Source organism: Mchenga conophoros, linkage group LG3 (assembly GCF_057382185.1).
Source record: "Mchenga conophoros isolate Kocher_MC1m ecotype Shallow Benthic linkage group LG3, M_conophoros_male_GT1.1, whole genome shotgun sequence".
Classification (NCBI taxonomy): domain Eukaryota; kingdom Metazoa; phylum Chordata; class Actinopteri; order Cichliformes; family Cichlidae; genus Mchenga; species Mchenga conophoros.
The window spans coordinates 35,415,649-35,434,392 of NC_140528.1; the positions used below are offsets into that span (position 1 = coordinate 35,415,649).

At 42.2% G+C, this 18,744-nt stretch overlaps 1 protein-coding gene and 1 pseudogene across 1 annotated transcript; both read left to right on the top strand.

Moving 5' to 3' along the window:
• Positions 1-2,862: 2,862 nt before the first annotated feature.
• On the top strand, positions 2,863-4,358 carry LOC146578370 (nuclear factor 7, brain-like). The gene has a single exon (XM_085259158.1). The coding sequence runs from the start codon at positions 2,863-2,865 to the stop codon at positions 4,231-4,233; it is 1,371 nt and encodes a 456-aa protein (XP_085115284.1). The 3' UTR covers positions 4,234-4,358.
• A 3,665-nt stretch (positions 4,359-8,023) lies between these two features.
• Positions 8,024-17,123, top strand: LOC146578371 (uncharacterized; annotated as a pseudogene).
• Positions 17,124-18,744: the final 1,621 nt, after the last annotated feature.

Genomic DNA, 18,744 nt, shown 5'->3' on the forward strand with positions numbered 1-18,744 from the left:
AGGCAGCAGGCCCAGACAAGGTGTGTCCTAGGATGCTAAAGGCGTGTGCTGTTGAACTTGGGGAGCCGCTACAACGAGTCTTCAACCTCAGTCTGCGACTGGGGAGAGTGCCCGCCCTATGGAAGACATCCTGCATCGTCCCGGTCCCCAAAAAGAACCGGCCTAATGAGCTGAATGACTTCCGACCGGTGGCACTGACGTCACATCTTATGAAGACTCTAGAGCGGCTCTTCCTCAACCTCCTCCGACCACAGGTACAACATGCCCAGGACCCACTACAGTTTGCATACAAGGCGGGTGTCGGAGTGGAGGATGCCATCCTGTACCTCCTGCATAGAGCCCACTCACACCTGGATGGGGGAAAAGGCACGGTCAGGATCCTGTTTCTTGACTTTTCCAGTGCCTTTAATACCATCCGGCCCTGTATGCTTCAGGAAAAACTGAACAGGATGGAGGTGGACCCCTGCCTGGTGGCTTGGATCTCCGACTACCTCACCGACAGACCACAGTACGTCAGGCTGAAGGACATCACGTCTGACACTGTGGTCAGCAGCACAGGAGCACCACAGGGAACTGTGCTGTCCCCTCTTCTCTTCACCCTGTACACCTCTGACTTCTGCTACAACTCTGAATTATGCCACATTCAGAAGTTTGCAGACGACACGGCCATCATGGGGTGTATCTGGGATGATCAGGAAGAGGAGTACAGAAGTCTGGTGAGGAACTTTGTCGCATGGAGTCACACAAACCACCTGCAACTCAACACCTCAAAGACCAAGGAACTGGTTGTGGACTTCGGGAGGTCCAGAGAAGGTCCACTGCCGGTTCAGATAGAAAGGAACATTTCTAAACTGGGACATATGGTCTCCTCGGCTGAACTGGAAAAAACTGTTCATACATTTGTGTCATCGTGTTTAGATTATTGTAATGTCCTGTTTACCAGCCTGAACAAATCCCGTCGTTCTCACCTCCAAGCAAGCTCACATTACTGCTATTTAATTTTCTTTATATTGGCTCCTAATAAATTTTAGGATTTGTTTCAAAATTCTTGTTTTAACACACAGAACACTAAATGATCACGTCCTAGATTATTTATCTCAGCTTCTTACAAAGTAAACTGCTGCTCGTTGTCTCCGTTCAGACTCATGATGTGTTAGTTGTTCCCTGTACACGACTAAAGACTAAGTGTGACAGAGCCTTTCAGTCTGTGGCGCCAAGGCTGTGGATCAGTCTGCCTCCACAACTACGTTTAGTCGACTCTGTGGATTCTTTAAAAAGCAGTTCAAATGTTTCTGTTTTACAGACTTTCTAATAACAAACATTTTATTGAATTATTATTAATTTATTTTAAAACTACCTGTTTATTTTACTGTCTTACTGAATCTTTATTTTCACCTAATGTTCATGTTTATTTGAGCCTTTTGTGTGAAGCGCTTTGTGACCGCTGTTAAAAGAGTTTAATAAATAAACTTTAATTACTTATCTCTGAAAATCAATCAATCAATAATCAATCAGTGAGTTTGTGTGTTTCAAAGATGGAGGCCACGCTGCTCTCAGAGGACTGTGTGTGGTTGTGGTAAACGTGTGAGCTGCTGCTGCTTCTTCACATGTTTGATAGGTTTCATATTTCCAGCTGATGCTGATCACCCTAACCTTAACATCACAGACCATCCTTTGGTTCTTCTTCTGTTCCTCTGAAACTTCCTGTGTGGTGCCTTTCAAATTAAAAGCCCTCCCTGACTGTAAAGACTGGACTGTGCTGCAGCTGGTGGAAACAGTGTGTAGGTGTGTTGTGTTTGATGGAGGACTGAAGTGTGTCCAGCTGAGCTCTCTGTGTGCTCATATATACAGATGCTGATAAACAAATGTTTGTATTTGGACCCTGTTACTGATCAGGACCTGCTGTGTGTTTCCTGTCCACAGGTCTACAAAGAGTCACACTTCCTGCTGTGGTTCAGATGTTCAGCGTGTTGCTTTGTTTCTCACATGTTGGCTCCACGGTCTCTGCTGCTGTGGGCTGATGTCATGCAGCAATACAGCTGCTCAACATCTGGCCTTGTTTTCATCAGCAGATATTTGGCTTTTAGATCACATGATATTTGCATGCAACCTTCAAAGACGTGTGGAGAATTCATTATTTCTTTGAGAGATTTTTTAGTAAATAACAGAAAAAAGAAAGTAAGAGAAATTTTTTTCTATAAAACGTGAAAAATTCCACACACATGTAACTCACCACTGTGTGAACATCACAGGGGAGAAATCGTTTCTCTGAGTCAGAGATGAGTGTCAGTAACACAAAAGTAACACTCAGTGTCATGCAGTGACTTTTACACAACCAGATCAGATGAACCAACTCACACTAAAACATGCATTTTGCTGCACTCTTTACACTTATTTCTTTTCTTTCTGCTCTTTTATATATTTTGTAAAACCACAAAAAATATTTTATATCAGCAGCAATTTTTCTCAAACTGCTGCATCACAGCTTTCATGCTCTGACCTGCATGTGAAATGAGATAAAAGCTCTTTATCAGTAACTTATACAACTTCTGGCACGTTAATCTCTGAACTTTGGAGTGAAACACACCCTTAGTTACAGGAAATAACACCACTGATTCTTCTGAGACTCACACTTATCTTTGGACCAAACTAGCAGCTTCCTCTGAGTGAGTCCAGCTACAGGAGAGAAAAGTGGAAAACTCCAACACTGCTGCTTCAAGCTGCTGACGCTCCACACACTGAATGTGAGTTTGAGCAAAAACACGACTCAAAGGAAGTTTCAGTGAAGGTGGTAGAGGAGGGAGGGGAGCCAGGACTGACTGTACTTCCTGTCTGCTGTTTTCAGCTTCACTCACAGACTCAATGGCTTCCAGATCAGAGGAGGATCTCTGCTGTCCGGTCTGTCGGGAGGTCTTCAGAGATCCTGTTATTCTGTCATGTAGCCACAGCTTCTGTAAAGACTGTCTGAAGAGATGGTGGAGAGAGAGACCAACACACGAGTGTCCAGTTTGTAAGAAAAGATCAGTTTATGATCCACTTTCAAACCTGGCTTTAAAGAACCTGTGTGAGTCGTTCTTACAGGAGAGAGCTTCAGAGGATCTCTGCAGTCTGCACTCTGAGAAACTCAAACTCTTCTGTCTGGACCATCAGCAGCCAGTGTGTGTCGTCTGCAGAGACTCAGAAAAACACACCAATCACAGATTCAGACCCATCGATGAAGCTGCACAACAACACAAGAAGGAACTTCAGGAAACTCTGGAGCCCTTAAAGAAGAAGTTAAAGGTTTGTGAAGAAGTTCAAGTGAAGTTTGATCAAACAGCAGAACACATTAAGGTCCAGGCCCGACACACAGAGAGGCAGATTAAGGAGCAGTTTAAGAAGCTTCACCAGTTTCTAGCAGAGGAAGAGGAGGACAGGCTGGCTGCACTGAGGGAGGAAGAGGAGCAGAAGAGTGGGATGATGAAGGAGAAGATGGAGGCTCTGAGCAGAGAGATAGCAGCTCTTTCAGACACAGTCAGAGCCACAGAGGAGGAGCTGAGAGCTGAAGACGTCTCATTCCTGCACAACTACAAGGCTGCAGTGGAAAGAGTCCAGCGCTGCCCCCTGCTGGATGATCCACAGCTGCCCTCAGGAGCTCTGATAGACCAGGCCAAACACCTGGGCAACCTGACCTTCAACATCTGGAACAACATGAAGGACATGGTCTCCTACACTCCTCTCATTCTGGACCCAAACACTGCTCATCCAAGCCTCATCCTGTCTGAAGATCTGACCAGTGTGAGAGGAGGAGAGAAGCAGCAGCTTCCTGATAATCCAGAGAGGATTGATTATTCCTGTTGTGTCCTGGGCTCTGAGGGCTTTAACTCAGGGACTCACAGCTGGGATGTTGATGTTGGAGACAGTACAGGGTGGGCACTGGGTGTGTTAGCAGAGTCTGTGCAGAGGAAGGGAAGCATATGGACTGGATTATGGATAATATTTTTCTCTAAAGGTAAATACTCAGCATCAGCTCCTCTCACTCCTCTCTCAGTAGAGAAGAAGCTCCAGAGGATCAGAGTGAATCTGAACTGGAACAGAGGAAAGCTGTCGTTCTCTGATCCTGATACTAACACACACATACACACCTTCACACACACTTTCACTCACAGGATGTTTCCATACATTTGGACAGACGATGATGAAGTGAAGGTGTGTCCGTTGAAGGTGTCAGTGTCAGTGCAGCAGATGAGTTGAGGATGATGATGTTTCTAATGTTGTTTCCTGTCAGTGAGTTGAAGCTGTTAAACTGCAGCTGTCCTCCTGCTGCCTCGTTGTTCCAAAGCTCTTTGTTTCTCTTTTAGTTTCACTCTTTCTTTCTGTTTCTGCTGTCCACCTTTTCACATGGAAAATCATTTCACTGTTTCTCACTGAATGACTCCCCAAACTAGATTTGAAATTCTATCAAGTTTCTAATCATTACAAGTGATTCATGTTTCTATTTGATGTGTAAATGGAGATGATTTAGTTTGCTGGGATATGGACTGACATGTGTTGAATGGGAGGAGCAGTTTGTTGTTGTCTTCTTGTCTGTTTATGACAACAATAAATATGTTGTTGAAACAATGATTCATGTTTAACTCCATATATGAAATGTTTCTGCTCTTTGAATTCTGTTTGATTAAAGACTTTCTTCATGACACAAATGAGATTTCAGTGTATTAATAGAACTAAATAAGCTCAGAGTTGAAAGGCTGGAGTATTATGTACGTGCTTCACTGTCAGGATCTTCAGGGGGATTCAAAGGGAAACATCAAACTGCTGTAATGAGATAAACTAGTTGGGCTGAACACACTTATCTGTAGTTTGTCTCCATCCAGGATCATCAGAATATAATGAACATGTGTGAAGAGCCACAAAATGCTGCTGCCCTCTCAGCATGATGAGCTCCAGCCTTTGTTAGCAGGACAACAGGAAACATGAGACAACTTTCAGAGACAGTAACCAACTGTGGCCACAAGATGGCAGCAGCTGATCTGAGATCCTTTATTGGACAGAAGGACTCTGCTCTGTGACGTCATCAGAGAGACGGCCTTCACTCTGATAGATCTGACGTCATGTCTGCACTGCGATGATGAAAGCTGATAAACACATTGTTATTGATCCATGAAATCACCTCTGTCCTCTCAAGTGTAGCTGTTTACAGAGCTGAAGAAGTCCTTCATCATCAAAACAGACAAACATGTATTTCCTGTATTAAGTGACGTCATCCTCACTCTGACCTCTTACATACATTCTGTTCAGTTTTCCTGCTGTAAGAAATAAAGTGTGTGAAAATAGAAATGCAGGGAAACATCCATTAATCACAGCTGAGCCGTTTGTTTCTGACTCACATTCAATGAGGCTTCAGGTGTAAATACCTCAGAAGTGTTTGTGAGTTCAGTAGAAGCAGACCCAGTCGACCATCATGGCCTCCACAGCACTACACAATGCAACAGAAAGGCCTTCATCATCTGCTGAACCACCTCTGAACCACGACGCTCTCCCTGCATCTAAAAGCTGTTAGTCAGGATGAGATGCTGCTGTGATCGCTCACAATTTACCTGTGAGACCTTTGTAAATATTGTCTTTGTTTCTGGAGGAAACACCTTTAGTCTGTTTGTATTTGGAGTGCAGATCTGGGCGTCCATCACTTTAACCTGCACACGTTTAGTTATTGAGTGTAGTTGATGTTTGGCAGCATTTTATAAGTGACAGTTCATGAACGGTGAAGGAACAGAGGACGCCTGACCATCCTACCTGTGTCAGTAAGAAGACTTTCATCACAACTTCACAACTTAACACAACTGAAACCTGAATCCAGTGTTGCATAGTTTACTAACAGTGTGTGCTGACACTGAAGTTAGCAGTTTGTTTCCTAAGAGCTGCTGGGACAAACCACAGTGAGCGGCTACAGAGTTTAGTTAAGGTGGTTCTAACATGTGACCTGTTGAATTATTTACAGGGATTTATTTTTCATTTAAAGCATCATTTGTGAAGTTTTTATGAAGTTTACTTCTTTTTTGTTCTTTGTGTAACGTTTAATGTAATTTCCAACAAGCAGACCTGTGATCACTTTGACTCAGTACGATGGATTGTTTGGATTTGTCTTTGTTTCTCTGGCTTTTCTTGTGTGTCTTTGTATGTTGGATAGAGTCATGTGACCTGCCCATGGACGACACATGGAAATGAGCAGTTTAGCTCAAATCTGGCAGGTTTCCATCTTCTACTGTTTCATATTGATTTTATTGAAATGAGCCATCCTGTAAATAAGTGAAAATAAAAACAACTGGCTAACTTTTAGTCTGATCCAGTTTTTTTCTTCTTGAGTGAGTGTTTACATCTCAAAACGCTCGCTCACAGCTTTTCATCATCCTGTTTCAATGAATAAAACAGGTGTGAGGTCACTTCCTTTGGGTGGAGTCAGCTGCTGGTCACCTTGAAACAAACACACAGCTGTTCCACTTGTCAGCTAATCAGCTTGTAGCATATGCACAGTTTACAGAACCCCTTTTCTGTCAATTTAATTAATTAACCTGCTAAGCAGATAGCATATGATATGAATACCACTGTACTTTCAAAATATAGAAAGTGATTTGTAGAGGGACAAGCAAGATTTACTCTTTTAAACTCTGCCAAATTAAAAAAAAAAGACTAGTTTGTTTGTTTTTTAAAGTACAAGCTTACTGGTCAGAGCTAAAGTCCTACACAAAACTTTTTGCTTTGTCTTAATTTGAGGCTAAAAGCTGATTATCTGAGCACCAAAGATTTGTTTCTAAACCTCAAAGTAGATGTAACATGTCATCAAGGTTAAAGAGTTTTAGGGGGAAGAAAACTATTAGAACCACAACGCAGAGCGACTTTCCTTTTATTGAGTGGTTTTCTTTTTTAAACACTCGTATTAAGAGGAAATGCAGCTTCTGTTGCGACGTGTGAACATCTTTCTGTGTGCAGTTTAACCTCTCCACTAGTGCAGACCCGTGCAGTCTTTTTTTGTTCTCTCATTTTACGGATACAGTTTGTTTTTTTAAATAGAGCTAATCTCAACATCGCCATCACACATTCAGACTGTTTGACTTTCATTTAGAACTCATCACTTCCTGTTTTTCTAGGATTCTTTGTCCTGGGCTCAGAAAGAACAGCCTTCATTATTTTGACCATTTAGTGAGACCAACAGGAACATCACAAGTCCTTCATTCCTTTTTTAATGTCTTTATTTGAAGTTTACTGATGTGTTTATTCTTTCTGGCTGTGTTTTTTTCCCTTTGTTTAAGAAAAATAGAATTGAATTAATAATCTTCATAACTTCTTTTCAGATGTAGTCTGAACCACTTTCAGTTTGTTGAAAATTGATGGATCCTTAATGAATGGGCCTCAGAGCCGCCCTCAGTGTCTAATGTGGACACAAAGTTTCAGGTTAAATGCACAAATGAGGTAAGTCCTGTATTCATCCTCGTCCTCTGCTTCTGTTATTATTCATCCAGTCTGGCTGCAGACCTTAGGTTTAGTAGTGCAAAGGATAAACATCCTAAAGGTCAAAGTTCGGTTCATTTTATTGATAAAGAGATAAGAGTGTGTTTTACAGGAGAATGTGACATGTCATAAAAGTTGGTGGCAGCAGCTGAACTCACAGTGTTAGTCCTGTAAAACACTCATATACAGTATTATTATTATGAGTATTTATTGTATGGACTCTAACTGTAAACTCAGTGAAGGGAAAATATTTTAGCTCAAACACCAAAATTCATTCACGTTAGATTTTTCCTCCACACGATTCAGATTTTATTGCTGGCTTCTTCATAAAGTTGGATCTGACTTCAGTGTAAATGACCTTTGTCTGATGTCTCTTATTTAATGAGCTTGTTTCTCCTGCTTTTCCTCACTTTCCTCACAGTCTGCCCCGATCTGATCGAGGCTAAAGTTTCTGCTGGAATGATCTGAGCAACAGACGTCCTCCCTCACTGAAGTGTGAAACTTTGTGTGGTTCACAGTGTCAGTGTGAGCAGTGTGAGAGTGTCAGTAGATGATCAGCAGAGGAAAGTGAAGCTGCTGTGAGCTGATGTCCTGAAGGGCTTTTAAAGAGTCTCTGAGTTTGACAGGAACATGAAGATGTTTGTGGTGTTTGTGATGCTCCTGCACGGTAAGTACACCTTCCTCTCTCTGCTCTCATCATCAGCTTTTCTTTCATCTCTCTCTCTTTGATGTGTTGAAGTGCAGCAGGAGGAGATTTCCATCAAACACTGGATTCTGATTCAGATCAAACTAACGATCCAAAGCAGCAACTTTCAAATCTCTGGATTCTTCTTGGTGGCTTTCAGATGAGCTCATGTTACAACTGGTTTTCCAGTCAAAGCACACAGATCAGAATACACAGCACTTGAACTCTCTCACACTCTTGTTGGTAGCTGTTTCATTCAGCCTGATCTGTATATATAAACTTTGTCAAACACCTGTGATATAGTTATTTCTAATCATCCCTGTAAAAAGAACAGTTGGCCCACTCTGCTGTACAACATTGCTTCAGTTCATTGAGGTTTTTGGACATTTGTTTATGCAAAGCTCTCTCTTAGTTCCACCACAGCATTTCAGTTGGGTTATGGTCTGGACTTTGACTGACCCATTGCAAAATCTTGATTCTTTTCTCCTTCAGAGATTCAGACATGTAGATTTGCTGGTGCGCTTCCTCCAAAGGACATTGTTCCAGAAGTCATGTGACCTGTACTGCCACGTTTAGAAAAGAAGCTTTGTCCTCGTAGACTTCTGCAAACTGTGTTTATTTGTAATACAATTTAAGAGGCAGTTGTTTGGTTTGCTTGTGTTTGTATTTGTGCCAGGACCACCTGTACATTTCACTAATAATGTTTTGTGCATGAATTGCACATCAGCTTTAAGGGTTTCTGTGCAGCAGCTGTTACAGCTGAACTGTTTGATCATTACTTTTGACCTTTTCAGCTGTTTAATTACACATTTCTGATTCAACAGGATATTTATTTTTTTATTTTTTCTCCTTGCACAGTGGTCATCTGAGTGGCATCTCAGACTTCAGAGCTCAGAGTGAACGTTGAACGTCGCTTCACTCAGACATTTACATCAAAAACTGTTGAACAAACCAGGAGAGAGAGAAACCGAATCTTTTCACACTAAATTTTTATTCTCTGCTTAACGTTTTGTTGATCAGGAGAAGCAGGATTAGGATCTTGGGCAGAGTTTAACCCTCCGTTGTGCGTTATGTGAAGGAGCTCCACTTGTTTCTGTGGTAAATTAAGCTGCAGACCTTCAGATTTTTCCAACATTGGCTTCGTAGGTTAGTTTTCATGAACCCTGTTCATTTTTGTGGTTGGTCATATGCTGCCATCATTACACCAACACTGCATCAAAAGTCTGGTCCCTTTCAAAGGTCCCTCAGGTCCCGCTTACATGGATAGACTGAGTGTAGAAGTTGCAGATAAGGTAACCTGCATTCCAGCACGTGGATGCTGACACAAACTCAAAGCATGCTGTTAATTTGTCTTTCTGCTTGTGTGTCCTTACAGTTTCACAGCATGCCCTGGCTGTGGTGGTGGAGGTGTATGAGGAGGCAAAGTCTGTTCTGCTGCCCTGTCAGTACTCTGGTATTATTCCTGAGAAAAATCCCACAGTGATGTGGACTCGCAGTGATCTCAGTCCCACGTTTGTCCACCTGCGACGAGAAGAAGGTGATGGTCTCAAAAAGCTGAACCTCCGCTACAGCGGGCGCACATCAATGAGGCCTGATGCTCTGGAGACTTCAGACTTCAGCCTCACTCTGAGAAAACCAGACCTGATTGACAGCGGCGTCTACACCTGCTCCATCAGTGATGGGAAAGAAGAAACGAGACAGAGAAATGTGCAGCTAAAGGTCAAAGGTCAGCAACTGATTATTTAAAAAACAACTGCTTACCACATTTATGAGAAAATACAGGGATTTAATACAGTTATTATTAAAAAAAGAATTTCACACTGTACTGAATGAATTAGCTTTTCTGGTTTACGTTATTTTCACTCATTAAAAGGTATAAAATATCAACTGCACAAAAATATACTGCTATAATGCATCATGTTACTTTCTCATATTATTTGTGGTTTGGCCACTGAAATGATTTAGATTTTGCTTTGCTTTGTTTTGGTGGGGTTGTTGTTTTTTGCTTTTTATTTCTTTTCCAAACACCTGATAATAACCTACACTCCTAGAGAGCTAAAAGCATTTACATTGCACATCATGCATCCATCCTTGGAAAGCACAGCTGGTTGGTTATTATCATGTTATGGTCTGTTTATACTGTAGGTGAACTGCTTTCCATCAAACACCAAGATTTGGTACTGGAAGACCTCCAACTGAATAAAATACATATGCTTTCATTAATTTTGAATACTTATCAGCAGATTTAACCACAAAAACAGGGGGCAAAAATATTTTGTGTATGAATTGCCATTTCTTCTTTTCACCTCGAGATGGTCCAGGACACCCAGGCTCAGGCGACCGAGGACCCTCAGGATTGGGTTTAGACAGATCGGTACCCTCATTTGGTCATGCTGTCTCCTCTGACAAGCAGGGCTTGCAAGCAGAGACTTGGGCAGGGCAAGACCAAAAAAAGTTTTTGTGTTGACCAGGGCAAAAGCTGACACCAGGGACCCAGCGTCAGCAGACAAAATCTGTTACTAGCTTGGACCTAGATGCACCTGATTCTCAGGTTACACAGGTTTCTCAGGGATCTCTGATTGCTCCTGCTGGGGCTACACAGGGCTCATATCCTGTTTCTGTTCCTCACCCTGAGCACCTGCTGATGTTAGCACAGGCAGGGCCCACCTGTAGCCTTGGGCTGTCTATGAAAGAAGCTGGTGAATTGGTGCAAGGGTGCGGAAGGAGACAGAGGGCAGCCTGGCTATTGGTCTGGTGAGAGGGTGGCTGGCCACAGGTTAAGCCAGCCCACCCTCTTTACCAGAGACTAAAGTGGAGATGGGGCACAGTTGTAAGGATGTGGAGCCAGAGATGACAGGTGAGGTGTGTCTAGATGGTGGGTGGAAGCTGGGATTACAGTCTCTGGAGCTGGGTTTCCATAATAATCCCCTCATGGCAGAAAGTTTCACATATAAAACAATGATGTGCACTTAAAACTTCAGTCCTGAAGTTTTTCAGAAATCTTGAAAAATATTTTTGTGGCCCCCATAAATATTCACCCCTATGGAAAAATTCTGGAGGTTCCCCTGTCCTTAGCGCGTGCCTCTAAGATCTGTTACAAACAAACTGCATATTACATAATCGGCTCTCAAACCTGGTCAGCAATTCATTTTGATTTGATCAAAAATAATTTCAAACAACTTCAATACCAATTAAATTAAATGGTACTAGTCTTACAGAGTAAGCTGGTGAGTAACATATTTCCAAGAAGTACAGTAACCTAAGCAGAAAGTTAGCGGCCATCCAGGTCTTTATGTCTTTTAGACATTCCTGCAGTTTTTCTAATTGGTGTGTGTTATCTGGCTTCATAGAGCTGGGTGTCATCTGCATAGCCGTGAAAATGTATGCTATGTCTTCTGATGAAACTGTCTAAGGGAAGCATGTGTTAATAGAACTGGTCCTGGGACTGAACCCTGTGAAACTTTGCATGAACAAATGAGTGACTATTAGATAGATATGATTCAAATATGATTAATAAATGGTAGGACATCCTTGAGCACTCTTGCAGAAATTGTGTCTAAAGACACGTTGATGGTTTTGAGGAAGTAATTAAAGATATATTGGAGGAAAAGAGTCTAAATAAATTTCTCCCCCTGACTATAGTTCTTCTGATCTGGAGGAGATTAGTGCCTTGTTCAGCTCCTTCTTCCAAACCATCTTGAAGTGTTGCAGAGCAGAATGGAGGTGGAAAAAGGACACTTGTCTGTTTCAAAACCTCCCCTGATATGTGTAATGCAGTTTCGATTGATGAGGTTGCCACCACAAAGGCTCCCAGTTGATCTTGTGTTTTTCATCCATCTGCCTCAGCCAGTTGTTCAACTGTTTTGAACCAGTTTAAGCAAGTGACTCTGGGATTCATACAGGATGTGGTTCATCACATTAAGCCCTCAGGTTTCCCTCAAGATGCTGCTGCTCCTTGATTTTAATAAACAGGTTTTTCCTAGTATAGGTCAGTTACTGTTGGCCATCATGAATACCAGTTTGTCTTTTGGTGTGGTTCCTGCAAACTTTAAACATTCATCAGTGCAACCTTTATTTAAGAAACCTGATATTGATCAAATTATGTTAGCTAATTTTATGCCTATCACTAAGCTGCCTGTCCTTTGAAAATTTTTAGAAACAATTGTTTGTACTCGTTTGAAGTCTTATTTGGAAAAGCATGATAGCCTGGACGTTTTGCAATTCAGATAGTTTTGTTTTCTTGTCCTCTCAGACCAGCAGGTGGAGATAAAAGTGGAGGAAGGCTCAGAGTCTGTCATCCTGCCCTGCCAAACAAGACCTGGCGTACCTGGTGACACCTCAGTGGAGTGGACTCGCTCTGATCGAGAACTCATGACGGTCCATGTGTATCCAAACAGAAGTGAGAACCTTAAGAAACAGGACGACCTTTACTGTGGTCGCACAAAGATGAGTGAAGACCTGCTGAGAACTGGAGACCTCAGTCTGACCCTGAAACACCCCACAGAGAGAGACAGTGGAGGATACATCTGCACCATCTACAGGGACAAAGACATCCTGAGACAGAAAGTAGTGCTGCAGGTCAAAGGTCAGTGATGCATAAATAAGTCAAAGGCCTTAGGTGTAGATGCAGGTCAGAGATCAAAGGTTATGTTGTTATTTTTTTTCCTTATGTTTCTCAACAGAACCATTTCCATCTTGGGCCATAGCTTCCATGGTTCACTTGGTTCTCCTGGTTCTTCTTGTTTCTGGAGGTCTTTTATTTAATTTCCGATACTATTTTAAGTCAGGTGAGTGTCTCCTACTACACTACCCATAATGCCGTTGCTTAGCAGGTGTCCTCTGGTGGCTCCTTGACTGTGGCTCACACAAACTTGTTCCAGAAGCTGAAAGAGTTGAGAGTTACATGAGACACATGAGATCTTCATGGTTTCTGTGCTGATGTGTGTGAGACATGGCCGACTGTGGAGGCTCAGTCTGTCTGTTCTTCTTCATCCAACATGTCTGCAGCACTTTACAGGACGCTGCAGACTAGTTACCAAAGAACGAGTCAGGAACACATCAGGAACAAACTGAGACACAATCTGACTGAGTCTAGAAGACAAGGAGGGACAGGGAGGTCATGTGACCATCACAGCTGCTGCTGATGTCATCATGTTGTCCTTTGTTGTCCTTTCAGTCCCCCGGGTGGTGGAAGTGGTTTCAGGGCAGGAGTCTGTCCAGTTGCCCTGCAAAGCCAAAGTTCACCTGCTTGAAGACACTAAAGTGGAGTGGATAGACAGTGATAATGACAAGGTCCACGTGTATCAGAACGGCACTGACCACCACAATGAGCAGGACCAGGTTTACAGAGACCGAACGAAGATGAAAGAAGGTCTGCTGAAAGCTGGAGACCTCAGTCTGACTCTGAAATACCCCACGGAGAGAGACACAAAGACATACACCTGCACTGTCTACAGCACTAAGGGAAATGTTCTGATGAAAAAACAAGTGGTGCTTCAGGTCAAAGGTCAGTACAGCCTCAATAATAGAAATGTGGTTAGTTCATTTATGGACCCTTCAAGTAGAATGTACATGAACTGCTGAGGTTTTTAGGGCAAAAGTATTCATATACTGTGCTTTGCATACAGTATATCTCGAGGTACCCCTAGTTTCTTTATATTTTGCTGCCAATGAGCCAAAGTTTCTTCTAATTTTATAATTTCATAAAATGGTCTTGAGCAATAGTTCTCCGGGTTTTCTGAAGTTCTTTCAATGTTTTACTTTGGGCACTGGCTGCTTTTTCACCCATTTTCATTCACACAAATACAAATTGAATATTTAAATAGAACTTTGCATTTAAAAGATCAATTTTAGTACTTAGACTGGTCTTTGTACATTATAAACTACAAAACAGAATTAAACACAGTATTTGAGTTTCTGCCAAGGGTGCAATTGCAGTACTACAATTGCTTACAAGAATAGGCACATTCATGTTCTCTACTTGCGCTTTTTTGTGTTTTAAATGATGAACACAAATGCATCAGGGACTTCAGTTCAAACCTGGTCCACAGATAGCTGTCTGTTCACTGTTTTTGTCAGTCATCATTCTTTTAGTTTAATTCAATTCAGTTTTTTTATACAGCATCAAATCACAACAACAGTGACCTCAAGGTGATTTACATATAAAGGTAAAGACTAACGATTAAATACCGATTGGTAGATAGACACATAGTGAGTGAAAAAAGGTCAGTGAAGAAGAAAAACTCAATGCATCATGGGAATCTCCGGCAGCCTACGTCTATTGCAGCATAACTAAGGGAGGATTCAGGGTCACCTGGTCCAGCCCTAACTATATGCTTTAGCAAAAAGGAAAGTTTGAAGCCTAATCTTAAAAGTAGAGATAGTGTCTGTCTCCTGAATCCAAACTGGAAGCTGGTTCCACAGAAGAGGGGCCTGAAAACTGAAGGCTCTCCCTCCCATTCTACTTTTAAATACTCTAGGAACAACAAGTAGGCCTGCAGAGCGAGAGCGAAGTGCTCTAATAGGGTGATATGGTACTACAAGGTCATTAAGATAAGATGGGGCCTGATTATTTAAGACCTTGTATGTGAGGACTACTTCTCAGGCTTTTCAGAGAGTTTTTAGGACAACCTCTGTCTGCATAACAATGAAAATGTGCCCTGTAGTGACACTGTCTAAGGGAAGCATCTACATTGTGTTGGTCCTAGAACGGAACCCTGTGGAACTCCATAATTAACCTAAGTGTGTGAAGAGGAGTCTTGTATCTAACAATCAGCTGCAGTTGAAGCAGCAGCATTGTGAGAAACAATGTTTCTGAGGAACTCTTCAGAAATGAAAGCACAATATGGACCCACTTCAACACCTCTCTTTATGTTTGATTGGAGTGTTTGATGTTATATTTGTTCATTAATTTTGCTGGAGACCTCCCTGCTGGGATGTCCAAATACATTAATTTATCTAAAGAAAATGTGATCACTACCTTTGCTGTCTGTACAGCTCATGATGTGCTTTGTTGTTGCTCTTAGTGCCAGAGGTGGAGGTGGATTCAGGTGAGGACTCTGTCCAGCTGCCCTGCCAAACCACAGTTCACTCACTGAAAGAAGCCAGAGTGGAGTGGACGGACAAAGAGAACAGGAAGGTCAACGTGTATCACAACACCTCTGACCTGCTTGCATTACAGCATCGTTTTTTTCAGAAACCGAACAAAGATTAATGATGGCCTATTGAAAACTGGAGACCTCAGTCTAACCCTGAAATACCCCACAGACTGGGACAGAGGAATCTACACCTGTACTGTCTACAACAGGTATAGAAAGATCCGGATGAAGAAACAAGTGGAGCTGAAAGTCAGAGGTCAGTGCTGATTGACTGGTTTGAAAAACTCTCTAATGCGTTAAACCAAAATAATTAACTTTTAAATGAGTGAACCTGTTTTGAAAATGTTAAGAATACAACGTAGAGACATTTGTGTTTAAATGTAGAGCACAAAGTAAAAAATTGTTAGAAACATAAATACTCAAATAAAGCACAAATACACAAACACTATTAAACTAAAATACAAAAACAACGTATTTGTACTCTGTTACTTCTCACCTCTAAAGATGTTTCACTCGGATTTTGTTCTCAGATATTGAAGTTGTGTCCCGTTTTCATCATCCTACAAAACTATTCATGTTCAGCATGACTGATGGAACAAATCCATTTAGTTTGTCTCATGCCATCTGATCATCAGCAGTTTTGAGTGGGATTAATTTGCATTCATTGAACATCGTTTTCGAGTCAACTGCATCAAACTTTGATTCCAGCCAAAATCAGTGATGCTGAAAGGGAATAAATGAGGCTGTACAGCTTCTTTAGAAATGAGAGATGAGCTGAGTCGATCCCAAGGATTCAGTAATGTTGCAGCAGAAACAAAAACATTTTGATTTGATGAAGGTTTCTGTGGCTTCATGTTGCAGATGTGTGTGAAAATCTGATCAGTAAAATACAATTAAGATTCATTGGCAGAGAGGATTGTTCTGGACAGAAACAAGATCATGACAGAGGGCATGTTTGATTTAAACTCCTCTTCAATGATACATTTTAAATCCCCCCAAAAAACAGCAGACAGCAGCTCTACAATGACAGGAGACATTACAGACACTGATCACCTCAAACGTCTTTAAAACCTGCTTTGACTTTCTACATTTCTGTCCTGTTACCTTCTGCTCTGATCTTCTTCTGTCCTCCAGCTTTCTCTGCAACTCTGAAACCTGCTGCTGTCTGTCATGTTGTGTTTGTTGTCCTCTCAGTCTGTCAGGTGGAGGTGGAGGTGGAGGAGGGGGTGGAGTCTGTCCAGCTGCCCTTTATAAATACAGAAAACCTGCCTGAAGATGCTAAAGTAGAGTGGAGACACTATGAACCATTTAGGACCGTTTATGTGTATCAAAACGGCTCTGACCAGCCTGACAAACAGGACCAAGTTTATGTGGATGAATGAAGACCTGCTGAGAACTGGAGACCTCAGTCTGACCCTGAAACAGCCCACAGATGGAGACAGTGGAGAGTACAGATGTGAAGTGGACAGCACACAGATCTACAGATACAAAACTGTGCTGCTCAAAGTCAAAGGTTTGTGTGTGTGTGTGTGTGTGTGTGTGTGTGTGTGTGTGTGTGTGTGTGTGTGTGTGTGTGTGTGTGTGTGTCTCCTCTGCAGGGAGAGTTCAGGTCCAGGATCAAACAGGGGACATCAGGAACAGAAGCAGCTCCATTGATCCGACTCCTCTGATGGCTGATCAATCAGTTTGATCTGTGTGTTCTTTGATTATTGATCAGTGATGTCAGAGTGGAGTCAGTGTGATGTTGTTGTTGTGTGTTTGAGACTTTTAGTGTCCATGAAGGTCTCTGCTGCCGTAGATCCTCTGAACTGTGACAGAGGTCTCACTCTGGAGGAAACTCTCAGCACTTTCCAGCAGCTTCTCCATCATGGAGGACGTTCCCTCACTGTAACAGGTGGAGGAGAGAGGAGAGGAAGCACAGGTGGATCCTCTGAGGAAGAGGAGCGTTCCTACAAACCACATGATCACATTCAATTCAATTCAATTTTATTTATATAGCGCCAAATCCCAACAAAAGTCGCCTCAGTGCGCTTTATATTGTACAGTATAACCTGTAATAGATACAGAGAAAAACCCAACAATCATATGACCCCCTATGAGCAAGCACTTTAGTGACAGTGGGAAGGAAAAACTCCCTTTTAACAGGAAGAAACCTCCGGCAGAACCAGGCTCAGGGAGGGGCGGGGCCATCTCCTGCGGCCTGTTGGGGTGAGGGAAGGAAAACAGGATAAAGACATGCTGTGGAAGACAGACAGAGGTTAATAACAGATATGATTCAATGCAGAGAGGTCTATTAACACATAGTGAGTGAGAAAGGTGACTGGAAAGGAAACACTCAATGCATCATGGGAATCCCGGCAGCCTACGTCTATTGCAGCATAACTAAGGGAGGATTCAGGGTCACCTGGTCCAGCCCTAACTATATGCTTTAGCAAAAAGGAAAGTTTGAAGCCTAATCTTAAAAGTAGAGATAGTGTCTGTCTCCCGAATCCAAACTGGAAGCTGGTTCCACAGAAGAGGGGCCTGAAAACTGAAGGCTCTCCCTCCCATTCTACTTTTAAATACTCTAGGAACAACAAGTAGGCCTGCAGAGCGAGAGCGAAGTGCTCTAATAGGGTGATATGGTACTACAAGGTCATTAAGATAAGATGGGGCCTGATTATTTAAGACCTTGTATGTGAGGAGCAGGACAATAATGAATTACAGTCGTCCAGCCTGGAAGTAATAAATGCATGAACTAGTTTTTCAGCGTCACTCTGAGACAGGATATTTCTAACTTTAAAGATGTTGCACAAATGGAAGAAAGCAGTCTTACATATTTGTTTAATATGTGCGTTGAAGGACATGTCCTGGTCAAAAATGACTCCAAGGTTCCTCACAGCGTTACTGGAGGCCAAGGTAATGCCATGCAGAGTAAGAATCTGCTTTGATACCATATTTCTAAGATTTTCAGGGCCGAGTACAATAACCTCAGTTTGATCTGAATTAAGAAGCAGAAAGTTGGTGGCCATCCAGGTCTTTATGTCTTTAAGACATTCCTGCAGTTTAACTAATTGGTGTGTGTTATCTGGCTTCATGGACAGATAGAGCTGGGTGTCATCTGCATAGCAGTGAAAATTTATGCTACGTCTTCTAATGATGCTGCCTAAGGGAAGCATGTATAATGTAAACAGAATTGGTCCTAGCACTGAACCCTGTGGAACTCCATAATTAACCTCAGTGTGTGAAGAGGACTCTCCATTTACATGCACAAACTGGAGTCTATTAGATAGATATGATACAAACCACTGCAGCGCAGTACCTGTAATACCTACAGCATGTTCTAATCGCTCTAATAGGATATTATGGTCGACAGTATCGAACGCTGCACTGAGGTCTAGCAGGACAAGCACAGAGATGAGTCCACTGTCAGAGGCCATAAGAAGATCATTTGTAACCTTCACTAAAGCTGTTTCTGTGCTGTGCTGAGCTCTG

Coding starts and splice junctions, on each gene's coding strand:
- LOC146578370 (XM_085259158.1), top strand. CDS start 2,863: ATGGCTTCCAGATCAGAGGAGGATCTCTGCTGTCCGGTCTGTCGGGAG.